Below are 21237 nucleotides of genomic sequence, written 5' to 3'. Positions count from 1 at the left end.
TTGCATTGCGAGGGTACATTGTTGTATTTGTGTACAGTGTTACTGTTTTTGATACGAACAATATTGTTGACTGTGAAGGTTTGCAAATGGCAAATCAGGAATCAGTTACAATATGTTGTAAACGATAAGGTTGTGAACATTCTTGTGCATCCAAAGAATAAGTGTGTGTGCAGATTCCATCTGAATGAGAGATGCTTATATGAAGTATTCATGTTTCCAGTGCATCTTATATCAAATCAAGCAATTCCATATGTGAAAGTTGCTGTCCCATAATCAATGGGCACTTTTTTCATCTCAAAGGGGGATAACTCTTTTCTAAACAATAGAAGCATGTCCCCTTACCCTCTTTGTGCACTGCAACAACTTGTGACCTGTTGTGACCAGTGTTTGAAATAAACAAATTGCAAGGCCGCCATCAGGACCCACGGACTTCAGAAGCTGTAGGCCCTGACTAAACTCTCCAGGCCCTCATATAAGAAACTGCAGCTTATTCTGATACATCAACATGTAAATTTACTGCAGGCCATCAGGACCCAAGCAAATATGAAGGTACGGGTCCGTCACGAGATCTACTGGCCATTGGCCTTCAGACAGGGCTTATTTCGAACATTCGACTTGTGATGTTGCCAAAGCTTTAACAGTTCCGTTTTCCCATCCTTCAAACATGGTTGTTTACTTCTGAATAGCTGACACAAGCACATGTTTTGCAGTGATCTATTGTCCACAAAATTTGTTTTGTCTGCAGCTAGAAGTATGTGTGCGTGTGTGTGAGTTTGTTGTTAAACACCGCACTCGGCAATATTCCAGCTGTATGATGACCAGCTGTAAATAATAAAGTCTGGACCAGACAATCCAGTGATTGATAATATAAGCAACGGGTAATGACGTTGGGGTACATTGACACGCTGTCAACCAAGTCAGCGAGCCTGACCACCTGATCCCGTTAATCGCCTCTTCAAGCATAGTTGCCTTTACGGCAAGCATGGGTTGCTGGAGACCTATTCTACCTGGGTCTTCACGGGTCAACCAAGTCGGCGAGCCTGACCACCTGATCCCGTTAATCGCCTCTTCAAGCATAGTTGCCTTTACGGCAAGCATGGGTTGCTGGAGACCTATTCTACCTGGGGCTTCACGGGTCAACCAAGTCAGTGAGCCTGACCACCCCATCCATTAGTCACCTCTTGCAACCAGCATTGGGACGTGTTCTAACCAGGAATCTCCACAGGTTGTGCAAATAAAACAATAAAAGAGTCGAAGGTGTGACAGAAAAGAAAAAAAAAACCATGAAATATTTTGTATCCCCCCCAGCCTGTAACCACAGCTGGCATTCCCAGGTAGCATCGCAGCCATGAAATGATACAAACTCAATTCATTTGTCAGCACTTTAGGTTATTTCATTCCCACTACAGTAGTTGTCCAAACTGTTGCAGCATTAATTCAACATTAATTATTGATACCATAGTTTTCATCCTGCCATGTACTTCAGTGTAATATTGTCACAAAGAATATACCAATAAATCAGGGATGTTCAAATACCAAACTGCAAACTAACAAATTCTATTTACCCAGCCATTATTTTCAACTTGCCCTGCCTAATGGGAGGAAAGAAGAAGACTTTAATTACAACAAAACTTTCTCAACTTGAGCAAGAGCTAATGGGAGATGTTCAGAATAGAAATGGGCGGTCGGGTAGCCTAGTGGTTAAAGCGTTCACTCGTCACGCCAAAGACCCGGGTTCGATTCCCGACATGGGTATAATGTGTGAAGCCCATTTCTGGTGTCCCCCATCGTGATATTGCTGGAATATTGCTAAAAGCGGCGTAAAATCAAACTCACTCACTCACTCACTCACTGAGAATAGAAAAATGACTAGTCAGGTACTTTTATCTTCAGTTGACAAGCACACAACGGCATCTTCTAAGTTTCAAATGTAATACCGCCGATTCTCCTACTTTACCGAGGGCAACTAAATTATTTTTTCCAAATGTATTTTCATTGGTCAGGCAAGTAGGGCATACTAATTGAACATCCCAAATAAATCATGATGACATTGTGCAATGCAGATGTGTACTGAAGTACATTGGAAAGATGATTAACATGATTGATTTATGTTTGTGTGGGAATTTTGAAAAATGCCATGATCATCATTTTAATATTCGAGATAAAAGTCTTGTGAAATTCAAAATGAGCTTCATCTGATCTTAGTCAAACCAAACTGGAGGTAATTACTCGATGTCAATGAATTGTAAATCTTTTGAGTTAAAAATCTCCATAGATTTACGACATGAACAGGTTTACTTGGTAAGTGTCCTTTGGTTTGTGCAAAAAAATGTAATATTAAATACATTCAAAGGTTTCAAATCTCAATAATGTGTTTAATCACCTCTTAAAATAGCTGATTTGATGCTGCAACACAGAGGAAGCAAGTATTTATTTTTAAAAATGCTGCTTTCGTAAATCTTATTATCTCCACTTATGATCGAATATGAATCAATTTGACAGTGCCTGAATTATTGATATGTATACTCAGGGCGATAACCACCACTAATAGTCTAATGCCAAGTGCAGTTTAAAAGCCAATGATTGATTCAAACGTGCAAAGCCTGCAAATTGGCCTGAAGCATTCATTAACAAAGTAGAAAGTCATCATGAGAACATCTGATACATGTTGGGAGTTGCCTGTACAGATAATGGAGAGGGAACTGAACCTAAGGGAAGCAACTCTTGGTGGCTGTGGACTCCCTTCATGCCCTTATGCTGTGGTTTCAGGATCTATGTTCAAATCATCAAGAACGCGAAATGGTTATTTTCTGCCGCACATAAAATGTTGTTTGTATTAGATGCATGTACCCACAGCATTATATTGTTGAAAAGAAAATAAGCCCCTGTTATTCCAAAATATATAATACATGTACACTTAAACTTTATGAATTTTCTCTCTCTCTCTCTCTCTCCACCTCTGTGATTGAGCATCTGCCAGGAGAGCTGAATGTCTATGGTTTGAACTGCTGGCCTTGTCAAACCAAAATATGTTTTAAAAAATTGTGCTTTGCTGTTACCCTGAGTTCCTCACTAGTGCTCAGCATTAGTGAGTGAGTATAGTTTTACGCCACTTTTAGCAATATTCCAGCATTATCACGGCGGGGGACACCAGAAATGGGCTTCACACATTGTACCCATGTCGGGATTCGAACCCGGGTCTTCGGCGTGACAAGCGAACGCTTTAACCACTAGGCTACCCGACCGGCATTAAGGACGTTAAGCAAGAACTTTTCGTCTCGAATATGTCTGAATGTGCTAGCACTATGAAACCAGCGTAAGTCCGGACTAGTACAAGCCGACACACACACAAGTGCATGCACGACGGAGATAGGTGAAGTAATCTTGAACACGACATTGAACCTCAATTCACAACTTTTAAGTTAATCCTTCTCCTTCAGAAATGCCTGCAATTGTGTCGGGAAACTTATCCCAGCCTGCACCTGATTCTTCTGGGCCAATGACATTGGAGGCGTTGTTCCGTAAGGCCAGTATTAGCCAACACCGGGGAGGGATGGTGGACGCCTCTACGGCTGAACTTCCAGATGTCACCAAGCCTTCAGTGTTACAAAGGTAAATTATTTTATTTTAAAATGATATAGGGATTTTTCTTTTTAAGTGGGTTGTATAGTAACATAGGGCTCAACTAAGAGTTTGAGGAGATGCAGCAGATTGAAAATCTTTTAATTAATCCATACTGGACTGATGGAAAGTAATGAGGAAAACCAAGAAATATTGTTGAATATATTTAACTGCGGTATTATAAACATCGATTCCTCTCTATGAATATGTCACCAAGGAAATGTTAGTAATTCCTTCAAATACAAAACCTCTTATTCATCATTGCCATAAATCCTGCATTTTGGCTGTCATCACGTTACACTCTAAAGTCTTCAGATTTTCAACAGAAGTCTTCTTCACTGTCAACTATCCATAATTAGATGTGCAACTAATAGTACCTTGCTTCCAGACATCATGATCATACGTGAGCTGGGAAAAATCTCACTTCTTTCATGCGACGTTAAACCCCATTTCACCTCGCCTCACCTCGCCTTCATGGCTGTTCCCTTATTTCTTTCTATTGGTATATACTCACAGATACTCCATGCACAGTGATAAATACTGGTTTTGAGAAAACAAGTTTAAGAGGCATTCACTCTTTTTTCAGATACTATGATATTTCAACTCATACAAAGGAACAATTTTATGACCCACATTTTTACATTTAAATTAGATGTTTGGACAGCATGGGCAAATGATCTATATTTTAGTCCTATTTCAGAGATTAGCATTTTATTAAGGTAATATGTAGGTTGTTACTAAACTCTGGTGTATATCACCGATTAACATAAGTAGTGACAAAGTAGACGCAATTTATGGATAACAACTTCTTTATTTAGCCTTGCTTGACAACGGTATAAGGATCTATACCGAAACATCGCCTACAGTAAATAAAGAAGTTGTTATGCATAAATTGTGTCTATTTTGTGATCCGTCAACTACTAAGAACTGCCTATCAAACAATTTAGCAAAAGTGTTGTCAGCTATGCCTCTGTGTGGTTCACAGTTCATGTGTTTGTGTTGCAGGTCAATCTCAATGGTGGAGACAGAATCTCACAAGGACAAGCTTCCCCCGATGCTGCAGAAACTCATCTCTACGGGACAGACAGTGGAGGAGATCGAGCGTCAGCAGATCAGCCACAACATCCACGAGAGACCAAGATCAGAAGGTTGCGACTCCCTGAAACCCGACGGCACGTCCCCCATCCCCATGCAGGACCCCCTCCTTCACAAGCCCCTCATGGCAGGGCTTCATCAGCTGCTGGTCCCCGGGGCCTCCAAGCACCACGGTCCTGGGGGTGCCGCACAGCCAGGGGCCAAGTCCTGTGATGTCACCATGGCCGGCGACGCCCCTCTGCTGAAACCCAGTGACATTGAGCAGGGGGGGACAGGACTGGCACATAGTGCATCCATGCTGCCATCTACTCTGGTAAGAACACCTTCATGCTTTCCTCCCATATTACAGCGGTCGGGTAGCCTAGTGGTTAAAGCGTTTGCTCGTCACGCCGAAGACCCGGGTTCGATTCCCGACATGGGTACAATGTGTGAAGCCCATTTCCGGTGTCCCCCGCCGTGATATTGCTGGAATATTGCTAAAAGCGGCGTAAAACCATACTCACTCACTCCTCCCATATTACAGACATGCTCGCTCGCTCACTCACTCACTCACTCACTCACTCACTCACTCACTCACTCACTCATATAGTGGAACCTTGTAGCATAGCAACTCTTTAAACTATGATGTCACTGCATTGTAACCTTGTTTTATGATGTCATAGGACTGTTAACCTCTAGCCTGCTGAATTGTTTAGCATTAGGCACTGTAAAGAGGGTGGACAATTTCAAACAGTTGGTGCTTCATTAAACAAGGGCCAGTTGAAGAAATATTTTTTCACATAACTTACCTGAATTACATTATTGAATTTGGTTTGCGTTTCATCTAGGAATCTTTTTAAATTTGGCAGATCATTTTTAAACTCGCAACGTCTTATTTAGGTAAATAAACTACTGACAATTTTGATATTTTGCAAGCTGAGCATTTATGCATACCATACAAAACTTAAAATATACGCAAGCCTTCTCGTTAAACAGTTATTGCTAGTTTCATTTGGGTGTGTGCTTCGACTATGTGCCTTTCGACTGGGTTCGACAGTAGCATTTAGAGAATAAAATATGGGGGTTACACTGAAACATAATTCCTGTAGAATATTGTTACAATACTTCTGTTGGAGGACATTCCACTTGGAAGGTCATGAAATAAGGGCAAATATACTGACAGTCACCATAACATCAACAATCACTGAGGACATTTATTCTATGATTGCACTTATGAATTAAAAGTCTCTGATAAATATATTATTGTATGAAATATGTTTACAATGAATGTGAAGCTGAAGAAGGCTGCATGACAGTGGTGCCTCACTTGTGAACTTTCAGGTTGGCAGGTGTCATCCTTTTCCTTGAGCTTAACTACATCCCACCAGACACACAGACACTATTCTCAGAATATTATTTCACAATCATGGATACACTGACTGAAAGCTATCTTTATTTTAAAAGTTTGCTTCTCAATTTGCTATTATATGTTCTTCAGTGTACAAAATGTGAAAAATCTGTTCAAAGGGAAGTAACTCTGCACAGTTGACTCGTTCATTGTTATCTGATACTAGCCTGAAGGTCATATGTGGTCAAATTTATCAATTTCTGTTTAGTGGCCTAAAATACCAGTACAGTCGACTGTACAAAACACGCTTTTCTAGTTCTGTTTTAGGGTGGTTCAGTAGCTTCGTGGTTAAGCATTGGCTAATCCCGCAGGTGTCCCGTGTTCAATTCCTCACATGGGTGCAATATGTGAAGCCCATTCTTGGTTTAACTGTGCCAGGATGTGACTGGAATAAATACCCAGCTCACTCACTATTCCTTTCATCATTTGTCTCATAATAGTATACGGTATAGGGGTAGAATAGGTCTTCAGCAACCCATGCTTGCCTTTAAAGGCGACTGTGCTCGTCGTAAAAGGCGACTAACGGGATCGGGTGGTCAGACTCGCTGATTTGGTTGATGCATGTCATCGATTCCAATTGCATGGATCGATGTTCATGATGTAAATCACTGGATTTTCTGGTCCAGACTAGATTATTTACAGACTGCCGTCATATAGCTGGAATATTGCTGAGTGCAGCGTAAAACAACAAACCAAATAACCATAATGGTATAAACTGATACATTGCTACACACTATAAGCTCCTTGGCATGCAAATTAGCACCACAGGAATAATGATATTTCATTATAATTCAGTTTTATTAGGTAAACTGTGTTTGTACAGGGTCAGTAATAGCTCTATGTCATGCTTTGTGTTTGTACAGGGTCAGTAATAGCTCTATGTCATGCTTTGTGTTTGTACAGGGTCAGTAATAGCTCCATGTCATGCTTTGTGTTTGTACAGGGTCAGTAATAGCTCTATGTCATGCTTTGTGTTTGTACAGGGTCAGTAATAGCTCCATGTCATGCTTTGTGTTTGTACAGGGGACAGTAATAGCTCTATGTCAGGCTTTGTATTTGTACAGGGTCAGTAATAGCTCTATGTCATGCTTTGTGTTTGTACAGGGTCAGTAATAGCTCTATGTCATGCTTTGTTTTTGTACAGGGTCAGTAATAGCTCCATGTCATGCTTTGTGTTTGTACAGGGTCAGTAATAGCTCTATGTCATGCTTTGTGTTTGTACAGGGTCAGTAATAGCTCTATGTCATGCTTTGTGTTTGTACAGGGTCAGTAATAGCTCTGTTCAATTCCCGACATGGGTACAATGTGTGAAGCCCATTTCTGGTGTCCCCCGCCGTGATATTGCTGGAATATTGCTAAAAGCGGCGTAAAATCAAACTCACTCACTCAGTAATAGCTCCATGTCATGCTTTGTATTTGTACAGGGTCAGTAATAGCTCTATGTCATGCTTTGTATTTGTACAGGGTCAGTAATAGCTCCATGTCATGCTTTGTATTTGTACAGGGTCAGTAATAGCTCTATGTCATGCTTTGTATTTGTACAGGGTCAGTAATAGCTCTATGTCATGCTTTGTGTTTGTACAGGGTCAGTAATAGCTCTGTGTCATGCTTTGTGTTTGTACAGGGTCAGTAATAGCTCTATGTCATGCTTTGTGTTTGTACAGGGTCAGTAATAGCTCCATGTCATGCTTTGTGTTTGTACAGGGGACAGTAATAGCTCTATGTCAGGCTTTGTATTTGTACAGGGTCAGTAATAGCTCTATGTCATGCTTTGTGTTTGTACAGGGTCAGTAATAGCTCTATGTCATGCTTTGTTTTTGTACAGGGTCAGTAATAGCTCCATGTCATGCTTTGTGTTTGTACAGGGTCAGTAATAGCTCTATGTCATGCTTTGTGTTTGTACAGGGTCAGTAATAGCTCTATGTCATGCTTTGTGTTTGTACAGGGTCAGTAATAGCTCTATGTCATGCTTTGTGTTTGTACAGGGGACAGTAATAGCTCTATGTCATGCTTTGTATTTGTACAGGGTCAGTAATAGCTCTATGTCATGCTTTGTGTTTGTACAGGGTCAGTAATAGCTCCATGTCATGCTTTGTGTTTGTACAGGGTCAGTAATAGCTCTATGTCATGCTTTGTATTTGTACAGGGTCAGTAATAGCTCTATGTCATGCTTTGTGTTTGTACAGGGTCAGTAATAGCTCTATGTCATGCTTTGTGTTTGTACAGGGTCAGTAATAGCTCCATGTCATGCTTTGTTTGTACAGGGTCAGTAATAGCTCTATGTCATGCTTTGTTTTTGTACAGGGTCAGTAATAGCTCTATGTCATGCTTTGTGTTTGTACAGGGTCAGTAATAGCTCTGTGTCATGCTTTGTGTTTGTACAGGGTCAGTAATAGCTCTATGTCATGCTTTGTGTTTGTACAGGGTCAGTAATAGCTCCATGTCATGCTTTGTGTTTGTACAGGGTCAGTAATAGCTCTATGTCATGCTTTGGGTTTGTACAGGGTCAGTAATAGCTCTATGTCATGCTTTGTGTTTGTAGATGGCTGGTGATGTTGGTATCCTCCCTTCTTCATCAGTGTCATGTCCCGATGTGCTGCTGTCTCCCATGGCGTTCTCGTCATCACATGATAAGAGGAAAAGTCCCCCCCTACCCACCACCCCCACCACACAGCAGCCAGTGGGTAGGTGCACTCTCCCTTCTCATACAAACATTACGACTAGACACAGTTGAATAGCACCACACCAGATATATCACTCCGGGGTACGTCATTCGAGATATGTCACACCAGGTATATCACACTGGAGTATATCACACCTGGGTATATCACACCTGGGTATATCACACCTGGGTATATCACACCAGTGTTTATCACACCATGGTATTTCACACCAGCGTTTATCACACCAGGTATGTCACACTGGAGTATATCACACCAGCGTTTATCACACCAGGTATATCACACTGGAGTATATCACACCATGGTATATCACACCATGGTATATCACACCAGTGTTTATCACACCATGGTATATCACACCAGGTAATTCACACCAGCGTTTATCACACCAGGTATGTCACACTGGAGTATATCACACCAGGGTATATCACACCAGGGTATATCACTCCAGCGTTTATCACACCAGATATATCACACTGGATTATATCATACCATGGTATATCACACGAGCGTTTATCACACCAGGTATGTCACACTGGAGTATATCACACCAGTGTTTATCACACCAGGGTATATCACTCCAGCGTTTATCACACCAGATATATCACACTGGATTATATCATACCATGGTATATCACACCAGCGTTTATCACACCAGGTATGTCACACCTGGGTATATCACACCAGGCATATCCATTGGGGTGTATCCAGTGTCCGAAATAACTGCCCGCCTCCCCGTGGCTGGTAACTTTTGTGGGGCTGCATGAAATTTTCCTGCACCTGCCCGACTGCCTGGCAGATATTTTTCATCAACTCCTTGGAGATTCTCAAGTAATTGTTTGCTTTATTCAACCGAATCATGACGCGATTTGTCTCATATTTTTCACGACAATTCAATATTTATAATGTCTGAATGTGGGCAGGTAACTTTGAGGATGGGCAGGAAACATTTTTGTGTCACCTGACCTTCTGTCTTGTTGGGTTTTAAAATTATTTCAAACACTGGGTAGATCACACCAGGGTATATCATTCGTCACCGCTCGCCCCTTTCCGTAACCTGCAAGAAGACTCGTCCCCCTATCGATGAATGTTATGTGCGAAAATACGACAAACCAATCAGAATGCGCGTATGATTTCAAGTTTTTCGTCAAAGAATCCCTCAGAAATAATTTTTGATTTTACATATGTCTTGCATCTAAAAATATACCAAAGACACAGTTAAATGTGTTCAATCATACTGTATAAATCGGCACGTCCCGATGTTCTTTAAATTGCATCTGAAATATATATAATATATGGGGAAAATGTGTGAACCATTACGCAACGAGTTGACAATTGTTTTAGGTATGCCCGTTTGCGCAAAGACGGAACCCGGTCGTAAAAATGGCCACGAGAGGGGCACGAGTCGCTATTCGGCTTGTCCCGGAATAACACGAGTTGGTCACGAATGCAGGGTATATTAGCCTGAACAGTTTGTAAATCCTGTTTCTCCTGGGTAAAAACTTGTTGTATGGTTGCTTCAGCTCTAGACCGCACCCAGAGTGACGGCTCCGAACCAGAGCAGTCCACTGCCACCAGTCACTCACCTCTCACCAAAGAACAGTTACAGCAAGCTCTGCTTTATCTCATTAAGGTAAGGGGAATAGTGTGTCCCGTTTCGCGCAGCAACTGAAGCAGTATAGTCCTCATCCCACAAGTAACACAGACTTGTGTAAGACCTACCTGTATAGTCACCTGCTGTCCTGCATGGACAAACAGGGCTTCTTCTTGTGCATGTGTTTGATTCTGTTCTATTTGTCTTTTAGGGGCAATCATCGTGATATTGCTTGAATATTGCTAAAAGTGGAATGAAACTCAACTCACTATTTGTCATTTTGTGAAGCAGTGATTTGAGGCTGTGCCACTCCCTGTGTAGAGTTGCCTCCCTTGGCTGGAGGGATACAATGTCATGGTTTAAAGCCCTAATTCACCCAAATTACTGCACTTTTTCTGTCAGTATAATTTCTATTTGTGTCATTGTTTTCTTCTTCAGAATGACAACACTTTTGTGTCAACCGTTCATGAGGCATATCTGAAGAGCTTCAAGGCTCTGTCCGGTCACAAGTCGTAGCAGGAGTCGCCTCCCTTCACTTGTTCCTGCATTTAAAGACACTCCTTCCAGAGATATGAAGGACGTCACAGAGGAGAATATCTCTTACACAATGGCCAATGTTATGTACCCGGTATGGACTGAGGAGAATGATGCAGGATTTTATGGGTGTTTACCATAGAGTACAATGAGAGAACACCTTGCTCGACCAGTTGCAGAGAGCATTTGTCTGAGACAATACCGTATACACTGCTTGTGCAATAAACCTTCTTATAGTCAAAGATAGTATGTCAGATTAGCTTGAAGTTATGGGAGCCAAGTTTAGCTTTGGGAGAATGTGAGATATTGGCTGACATTAATATTCCAGGTGTCTTGTTCCCTGCCATGGACAGCATGGTCAGTGGTGGTCAGTGTGGTCTTGCTGAGAACCTCCTAGTCCTGTATTGCTCAATATTTCACAGTCAGTCACATGGAAACACAGTTTGCTATTTCATAACATGTTCAACACAGACTTTCATTCATGTACAATGTCACACTAAGCTTGTGATTAGATTAGGCTGGAGGGAACATTATTGTCTGAAAAGTTGTAATCAGTTGAATATGTTAAAGAATGTCTTAAACATAAGTTATACTGAAAATTTTGGGATGATTTCAAATGTCTGAGCAAGAATTCCTTTTCATTCCCTACTTCTGTTAAATAATACTGTTATTGTTTAAAGGTGTACACTCTATCATATTCTTTCATTGTTAGGAAATTGTTAGGAAATCATTTGGGTTTGAAATTAAGTCACTTCATAATTCAGACAGCAAGCAGGTATCTTAATTTTCCCCAGTATTTGATAAATGTGCAATGTATTAGATGTGTGGCGTTACTCAGTGATGACGTACGTGTTCCATGTGGTGATGGAGGATTGTTTAGTGTTGCAGTACTTATGTCTGCAGACTTACCTGGTGATTGGGTGTGATTCATGTAGCCAGGCTTAGACCATATTTATAGGAAAACTCAGACAATGAAAAGATTTGACTGGTAAACAATAAATAGGCCCTGTGGATCTGGTTCAATAAACCCATCCACCCCAATGATAAACACCAGGTCCACCCCAATAACAAACACCAGGTCCCACCCACCCCAATAACAAACTCTAAGACCAACCACCCCTATAGTAAACACCAGGTCCATCCACCCCTATAATAAACACTAGGACCACCCACCCCTATAGTAAACACCAGGTCCATCCACCCCTATAATAAACACCAGGTCCTACCCACCCCTATAGTAAACACCAGGTCCATCCACCCTTTATAATAAACACTAGGACCACCCACCCCTATAGTAAACACCAGGTCCATCCACCCCTATAATAAACACCAGGTCCTACCCACCCCTATAGTAAACACCAGGTCCATCCACCCTTTATAATAAACACTAGGACCACCCACCCCTATAATAAACACTAGGACCACCCACCCCTATAGTAAACACCAGGTCCATCCACCCCTATAATAAACACTAGGACCACCCACCCCTATAGTAAACACCAGGTCCATCCACATCTATAATAAACACCAGGTCCTACCCACCCCTATAGTAAACACCAGGTCCATCCACCCCTATAATAAACACTAGGACCACCCACCCCAATAGTTAACACCAGGTCCTACCCACCCCTATAGTTAACACCAGGTCCTACCCACCCCTATAGGAAGCACCAGACCCTACCCACCCCTACTCTCTATGCCCTGATCCCAAGTATACAACCCTGATAAGTTAAACTGATCCATAATCTTACATCAGAGGTTTGACATTTGCGTTGCAATTCTTATCAAAGTTGTTAAAAGTTTGGTGATGAGGTCCTTCTCCAACTACTGTCATCGAGGTAACAAACTGAATCCAGAAAGGATTTGGTTCATGTTTGGGAGTCTTTTTATGTCTTTGTACCCAAGTCAGTGTGGAGTCAAGTGAGTGATGATGTTGTCAGAGTTGCCCTCCTACACTGGTGTACCAAGTTTGATATGTTCAGTACATTGTCAGTGTGGAGGCAAGTCAGTGATGATGTTGTCAGAGTTGCCCTCCTACACTGGTGTACACTGTTCAGTACATTGTCAGTGTGGAGGCAAGTCAGTGATGATGTTGTCAGAGTTGCCCTCCTACACTGGTGTACCAAGTTTGATATGTTCAGTGTGTTGTCAGTGTATGAGGCTTGTTCCTCTATGTGCCAATACGATTATGGATTCTGTCATTGTACAAGACATTATGTTTGATGACGGAGACATACAGCATAAACATATTTGTTATTTTGATATTGACCCATTAAGGATGTTGTGTTTCTATTTGTTAGCCCCGGTGAAATATGTAACATTCATAAAAGAATTTCATCCCAAACATTTATAGTTCAGCCTTACCAGTACCATAAATTCTCAAATATAGGCTCGGTCCAAAGTGTGTTCATTTCAAAAGCACCCATTTCTTTCATCAGGCCAGTGTCAGTTAGCCAGATTTTGTGCTCAAGTTTGTGATTGGTTCTTGACCATCTTAATACTGACCAATTTGGCTGATTAACATATGATGTCCTCAAGTTGGAGTTTAATTGGTCTAAATACAGCAGTGTTTGGTTAAAACTAAACACACACAACACACCCACAACACACACACCCACAGTCTGGTTGCCAGTCAATGAATACATACAGTGTTAAGACAACACAAGCATCAGAGTATTGGTACTCTTGCAGTATATTGATACCTGTCAGCTGTATTGATGGCACCAGCATTGGTACTCCTGCAGTATATCGATACCTGTCAGCCATATTGGTGGCACCAGCATTGGTACTCTTGCAGTATATTGATACCTGTCAGCTGTATTGATGGCACCAGCATTGGTACTCCTGCAGTATATCGATACCTGTCATACATATTGGTGGCACCAGCATTGGTACTCCTGCAGTATATCGATACCTGTCAGCTGTATTGATGGCACCAGCATTGGTACTCCTGCAGTATATCAATACCTGTCATACATATTGGTGGCACCAGCATTGGTACTCCTGCAGTATATCGATACCTGTCATACATATTGGTGGCACCAGCATTGGTACTCCTGCAGTATATCGATACCTGTCATACATATTGGTGGCACCAGCATTGGTACTCCTGCAGTATATCGATACCTGTCAGCCATATTGGTGGCACCAGCATTGGTACTCCTGCAGTATATTGATACCTGTCAGCCATATTGGTGGCACCAGCATTGGTACTCCTGCAGTATATTGATACCTGTCATACATATTGGTGGCACCAGCATTGGTACTCCTGCAGTATATTGATACCTGTCAGCCATATTGGTGGCACCAGCATTGGTACTCCTGCAGTATATTGATACCTGTCATACATATTGGTGGTACCAGTATTGGTACTCCTGCAGTATATCGATACCTGTCAGCCATATTGGTGGCACCAGCATTGGTACTCCTGCAGTATATCGATACCTGTCAGCCATATTGGTGGCACCAGCATTGGTACTCTTGCAGTATATCAATAACTGTCGGCTATATTGGTGGCACCAGCATTGGTACTCCTGCAGTATATCAATACCGGTCTGCCATATTGGTGGCACCAGCATTGGTACTCCTGCAGTATATGGATACCTGTCATACATATTGGTGGCACCAGCATTGGTACTCCTGCAGTATATGGATACCTGTCATACATATTGGTGGCACCAGCATTGGTACTCCTGCAGTATATGGATACCTGTCATACATATTGGTGGCACCAGCATTGGTACTCCTGCAGTATATGGATACCTGTCATACATATTGGTGGCACCAGCATTGGTACTCTTGCAGTATATGGATACCTGTCTGCCATATTGGTGGCACCAGCATTGGTACTCCTGCAGTGTATCGATACCTGTCTGCCATATTGGTGGCACCAGCATTGGTACTCATGCAGTATATCAATACCGGTCTGCCATATTGATGGCACCAGTATTGGTACTCCTGCAGTGTATTGATACCTGTTGGCCATATTGGTGGTACCAGTATTGGTACTCTTGCAGTATATCGATACCTGTCAGCCATATTGATGGCACCAGTATTGGTACTTCTGCAGTGTATCGATACCTGTCATACATATTGGTGGCACCAGCATTGGTACTCTTGCAGTGTATTGATACCTGTTGGCCATATTGGTGGTACCAGTATTGGTACTCTTGCAGTATATCGATACCTGTCAGCCATATTGATGGCACCAGTATTGGTTCTCCTGCAGTGTATCGATACCTGTTGGCCATATTGGTGGCACCAGCATTGGTACTCTTGCAGTATATCAATACCTGTCAGCCATATTGATGGCACCAGTATTGATACTCCTGCAGTATATGGATACCTGTCAACCATAAGTGGTACCAACATTGGTACCCTTGCAGTATATCAATACCGGTCTGCCATATTGATGGCACCAGTATTGGTACTCCTGCAGTGTATTGATACCTGTTGGCCATATTGGTGGTACCAGTATTGGTACTCTTGCAGTATATCGATACCTGTCAGCCATATTGATGGCACCAGTATTGGTACTTCTGCAGTGTATCGATACCTGTCATACATATTGGTGGCACCAGCATTGGTACTCTTGCAGTGTATTGATACCTGTTGGCCATATTGGTGGTACCAGTATTGGTACTCTTGCAGTATATCGATACCTGTCAGCCATATTGATGGCACCAGTATTGGTTCTCCTGCAGTGTATCGATACCTGTTGGCCATATTGGTGGCACCAGCATTGGTACTCTTGCAGTATATCGATACCTGTCAGCCATATTGATGGCACCAGTATTGATACTCCTGCAGTATATGGATACCTGTCAACCATAAGTGGTACCAACATTGGTACCCTTGCAGTATATCAATACCGGTCGGCCATATTGGTGGCACCAGCATTGGTACTCCTGCTGTATATTGATACCTGTTGGCCATATTGTGGCACCATCATTGGTCAACGCAACTGAGCATCAGCCGAAATTAAAATTGGCCTGTAGAGTAAAAAAGAGTTCCTGAATTTTGGAAAATAGAAAGTAACAGTCCTGAGTGGACAATGTTTGCCAAGAACCAATCACAGATGGGCATACTCTCCCTAAACACAACAAACCTATATAGGTTACTCTTCATGATCAGTATTACCTGCTGTAATTTAGCTGCTGCTACATATTGCCACACCCTCTACACATCAGACAATGTCTGTCTTCCACAGTCTTACCATATTGATGTTGTCTGTGATTACACATACTCAGTTGATCAATGTGATCTCAAGGATGTAACACATGCAGTCACTATTTATTCAGCACCTACTGTGTATAGTCATTGTATTTATGATGTGTACAACCCATGTGAACACACTGTAAACACTGTTCCCCATTGTCATCCCCCCCTAATACCCAGGTCAGGTTCACTGACGTTCAGTTGTCAGCCCCGACACTGTATATTCATGATGTTCAGCCCCGACACTGTATATTCATGATGTTCAGCCCCGACACTGTATATTCATGATGTTCAGCCCCGACACTGTATATTCATGATGTTCAGCCCTGACACTGTATATTCATGATGTTCAGCCCCGACACTGTATATTCATGATGTTCAGCCCCGACACTGTATATTCATGATGTTCAGCCCCGACACTGTATATTCATGATGTTCAGCCCCGACACTGTATATTCATGATGTTCAGCCCCGACACTGTATATTCATGATATTTATGTCTAGAACGTATGTGAAGACTTCATTCTGCTCCAGTGTCATTCTCCGCATCATCCACCCCCAATACCCACATCCACTCACATTCAGTCGTCACAGGGTCCGTACAGGCTTGGAAATGCTTTGAATTTTTTCGGTTCCTTTTGAAAAGCCTTGTTTTTTAGTGTCAACTTTGAAAGGCCTTGAAAATCACCAAATTTTCATGAATAGCCTTGAATTTGTACAAAGTGGCGTATACTTGTTAATCAATAATTAAAGCAGACTGAAGCATACCAAAGATGTTTGAGTGAGATTTATCACAGTGATAGATTTGTGTGCCAAAGACCCTAAAGAATTCATGGCTGACAATATTAATATATATTTTTTGTTGGGAGAAAAATATATCTTGTTGGAAAATATGTCATGGTCATTCTGCTTTTTATATAGTATGCTGAATTTAATGAAATATTGACAGACTAAGGCTAATAACCCAACTAAAAAGGCCTTGAAAAAGACTGTTGCAGCCATGGAAAGCCTTGAAAAGACCTTCAGTTGTAGTGGTCCATATCTGTATGAACCTTGCGTCAGCCCTGACACTTCATTCATTGTATTTATGATGGCTACAACTCCTATAACCCCTGCAATCTTCTCCTCATTGTCATCTACACCTAATACCCAGGTCAGACCCACTGACATTCAGTCATCTACCCCTAATACCCAGGTCAGACCCACTGACATTCAGTTATCAGCCCCTAATACCCAGGTCAGACCCACTGACATTCAGTCATCTACCCCTAATACCCAGGTCAGACCCACTGACATTCAGTCATCTACCCCTAATACCCAGGTCAGACCCACTGACATTCAGTCATCTACCCCTAATACCCAGGTCAGACACACTGACATTCAGTTATCTACCCCTAATACTTAAGTTATATTCAGGTGTCAGCAGGGACATTGCTTCTTCATGTGGAGCTGATTTCTAGTTGAGGTCTAGATGTTGTGATTAATTACATGTGTGAAACTGAGCTGGTAGATTACTATACAGCATTAATATTTGAGTTGACCCATGAAGATCCAGGGTGATCTTCAGCAAGCAATGCTTGGCGTAACAGATGACTATGATTGTCATAAGAGGCGACGAACGGGATAGGGTGGTCAGGTTCACTGACTTGGTTGATGCATGTCATCATTGCCATACCGATGCTCATGATGTCAATCACTGGACTGTCTGGTCCAGACCCTATTGTTTACAGACCACTGTCAAATAGCTGGAATATTGCTGAGTGTGGCGTTAAACAACAAACAAATTTATGTACTAAAATAGTTGCTAGGACTACCAACTGACTCAACCCAAGTCTCCCTGAACATTATCTCTATATCAACTGTGGGGCAGTCGGGTAGCCTAGTGGTTAAAGCGTTCGCTCGCCACGCCGAAAACCCAGGTTCGATTCCCGACATGGGTACAATGTGTGAAGCCCATTGCTGGTGTCCCCCGCCGTGATATTGCTGGAATATTGCTAAAAGCGGCGTAAAACCATACTCACTCACTCACTATATCAACTGTGATCAGTGCCTCAGCCAGTTTTATTTGAAAACATTTTGTGCATATGAGCTTGGAGTGGTTGGTGATATATCTTGCTATTTGGCCTTGTACTAGTTGGGTAGTTATTTTTAGCTCATGACAATTCCAATATTTCTTTTTTAGGTTTAAATTATTGCTTTGGGTATTCCTTTTTACAGTATTGACATGACTCCATGTGGGGATGAGAGGTGGTGAGTTCATAACATTGTCATTTGTTCAGCCTTTCTGTGCCAATATGGAGCTCGGTGCATTGTGTTTAAAAAAACGTGTACATTTTGTGTTTATTTTTGTGTGATATTGTACAGATCGAAATTGTGATACTGTCAAATCAAACCAATGTCTTTAAATTCTTCTTCATATTGTGTTTCTGCCAGATTAGTAGGTGATTATGATGGCCATTTGTTATATTTTATTTCCACAAATGTTGATTGTGTTCGCAGTGATGATATTATTTGGCAAACAAAGCTGCAAGTTTTAGTTGTTCTTAACAAAGTACAGATTTTCAAATGAGATTTTAAAGATAAAAATACTGTCTGGTTGGAACAAATGTATTTTGCATTGGTAGTGGCGTATTCAAAGGACAAATTCTGATTTTAGGTCATCGAAAAATGATTGATGCACAGGATTTAATTTTATACATACCACGAAGATTTCCAGGCATATCAGTATAGAATGACAGTGAAAGAGTTCTGTTGCCAGATGCATGGATTACCTCCCTTGGACCAGAAATGCAGTTGGTCTTGATGACCAGTTTTCAAAGTGGTTTCAGAGCTATAATTGTTGTCCATTTATGTTCACTGTGAGAGTAACAGTCTTAGTACTAAGATCATTTTGTGAAACAAGACCCTGGTACTTTTAGTTATGCAAATGTTGGATGATGATGGTATTTAGAATAATAATTGGTGCATCACTGCAGTTTAGGGAAGTTTCATGTGAGTAAAGGGAAGATTTCTTAGTGCTCTACATTATGGGGTAGGTGAGCTTGGACGTTTTGTAGAACTTAAATGATTGTCTCTGGAGATCATGAGAGTGTATGGGAGGGTTCCACCATGTGATCTTAGTGATCTATATCTTGAGGACCCGTGAAGATCCTGGGGTAGACTACGTCTTCAGCAACCCATGCTTGCCGTAAAAGGCAATTGCGTGGATCGATGTTCATGATATCAATCACTGGATTGTCTGGTCGAGACTTGATTATTTACAGACCGCCGTCATTTAGCTGCAATATTGCTGAGTGTGGCGTAAAACAACAAACCATCCAACTATATCTTGTGACTTAGGATAGTTGGAGTGCTAAGACCCATACAACGAAGGTACGCATTTCCCCATGTAACGTTTGCGCTAAGACAGTCAGAACTCCTTATCAATGAGACCAAGATAGGCAGAGCATAATGACCACTTTGTAGAACAGAGATCTTGACAGAGAGAGGATATGGGAGGATTCCACTGTATAATTTTAGTGCAAAGACTATTATAACTCCATATACTGAGACTTAGATGGTCGGTAGATGCTGAGACTGCTTTGTAGAATAAAGGTCCTGGGTGCCGTTGTACTAAGTGATCTTAACGTAAGGTGCTCGTAACTCCCATACTTTAACATAGACTTACGACAGTCGTAGCGCTACGGTTGTTTTGTACAACGGCACCCTGGTCTCTGATGCTGGTAGAGACGATAACAGTATGTGGGACTGTTCCACCACGTGATCTTGGTGCTAAGACTTGGAATAATCATAGGCATAGTCAGAGGTTGTTGGCTCAGTTGCAGGTCTGCGCTTTTACTGCTCAATATTGTCAACCTCTGGTTAATAGATAATACGTGGAATTTCAACACATACTTCTGAAACCTGTACAAAACTCAGAATTTGTCTTTATTATATGTCTAGATGCATGAGAAACTTGTGCCAATTATGTAGATATGTATTGTAAGCATTAACTAGGCACACGACTAGTGTGTGTCCCATGACATGATACAAATGCTTATGTTTTTTCATTGATCATATTTTTGCAAGAAATTTTACATGTCAGAAGAAAACCTAACACTAAATTTACTTTTTAATATTTTCAGTAAGGTGCTGTGTTTCATTTTAAGTTGTGGAATTCATTTTTAGGACAGTTTTGCATGATAAACTCAAAAACAGGACTTATTTATTGTATAACTTTATACATTGTTTAACATTTGGTTGCCATGGTTAACTGTAATTGTGATCTTTGGTTGTGACATTGTCCGGTCTTATACATCATTTAACAAGGAAACAAATACTTAATGATATTTCATTACGTTTTTTTATGGTTTGACTTCCCTATACAAGATCCCAAGAATTGATATTGAAATAAGAATGCAATCTGACTTTGAGACTTATTAAGTGTGTATTGAATAGATCGCTATCAGTCATTCAGACAGCATCTTTTTCTAAATGACACAATACATGTATTTGCTATTATTAGGATGGTGAGTAAATTTGATACACTGTAGTTATCATGGCATGCACATACTTAAATTTTACCTGAATTTAATTCTATCAATTAATGCAATAGTAAACAATAGAAATAAACAAAATGAACATGAGGTCTTGCATTGTCTTGTTTTATTTTTGCTAATCATATGAAAATATGGAGAACTCACACAAGATTCACAACACCTGAGTGAGTGAGTATGGTTTTACACCGCTTTTAGCAATATTCCAGCAATATCACGGCGGGGGACACCATAAATGGGCTTCACACATTGTACCCATGTCGGGAATCGAACCCGGGATTTCGGCGTGACGGGCGAATGATTTAACCACTAGGCTACCCGACGGCCCCTCAGCAGCACACCTGGAGGTTACAGGAGCTGATCTGACCTGCCCAGCATCTTCTGTACTTCTCTCAAACAACTTGACCAATGAAGCTGAAACATGGCATGTTTCTCACGACCTAGCTATAAGGAAACCGACATTGTTGATGAGGTTCCATTTCAGTTTTCACTATGGCTGCCATATTCCTTCATCGAGAATGCAATAAGTTTTTTAGATCATTTTGACGGAATTGTTTTAGTTATTTTTGTTGT

General features: G+C 41.4%; 1 protein-coding gene across 1 annotated transcript in view; it reads left to right on the top strand.

Moving 5' to 3' along the window:
• Positions 1 to 20754, top strand: part of LOC124122166 (mRNA-decapping enzyme 1B-like) — a 169429-nt gene extending 148675 nt beyond the window's left edge. The window contains exons 7-11 of the mRNA XM_046485292.2: positions 3441 to 3612; positions 4627 to 5029; positions 8646 to 8787; positions 10308 to 10417; positions 10817 to 20754. Of these exons, the coding sequence (XP_046341248.1) occupies positions 3441 to 3612; positions 4627 to 5029; positions 8646 to 8787; positions 10308 to 10417; positions 10817 to 10894 (905 nt within the window). The 3' untranslated portion in view covers positions 10895 to 20754. The remainder of the gene's footprint in view (positions 1 to 3440; positions 3613 to 4626; positions 5030 to 8645; positions 8788 to 10307; positions 10418 to 10816) is intronic.
• Positions 20755 to 21237: the final 483 nt, after the last annotated feature.

Source organism: Haliotis rufescens, unplaced genomic scaffold (genome assembly GCF_023055435.1).
Source record: "Haliotis rufescens isolate VD_foot unplaced genomic scaffold, xgHalRufe1.0.p SCAF_16, whole genome shotgun sequence".
In the NCBI taxonomy this organism is placed as follows: Eukaryota; Metazoa; Mollusca; class Gastropoda; order Lepetellida; family Haliotidae; genus Haliotis; species Haliotis rufescens.
Note: the sequence above shows the minus strand (reverse complement) of the source record. Positions and strands in the feature narration are given on the sequence as shown.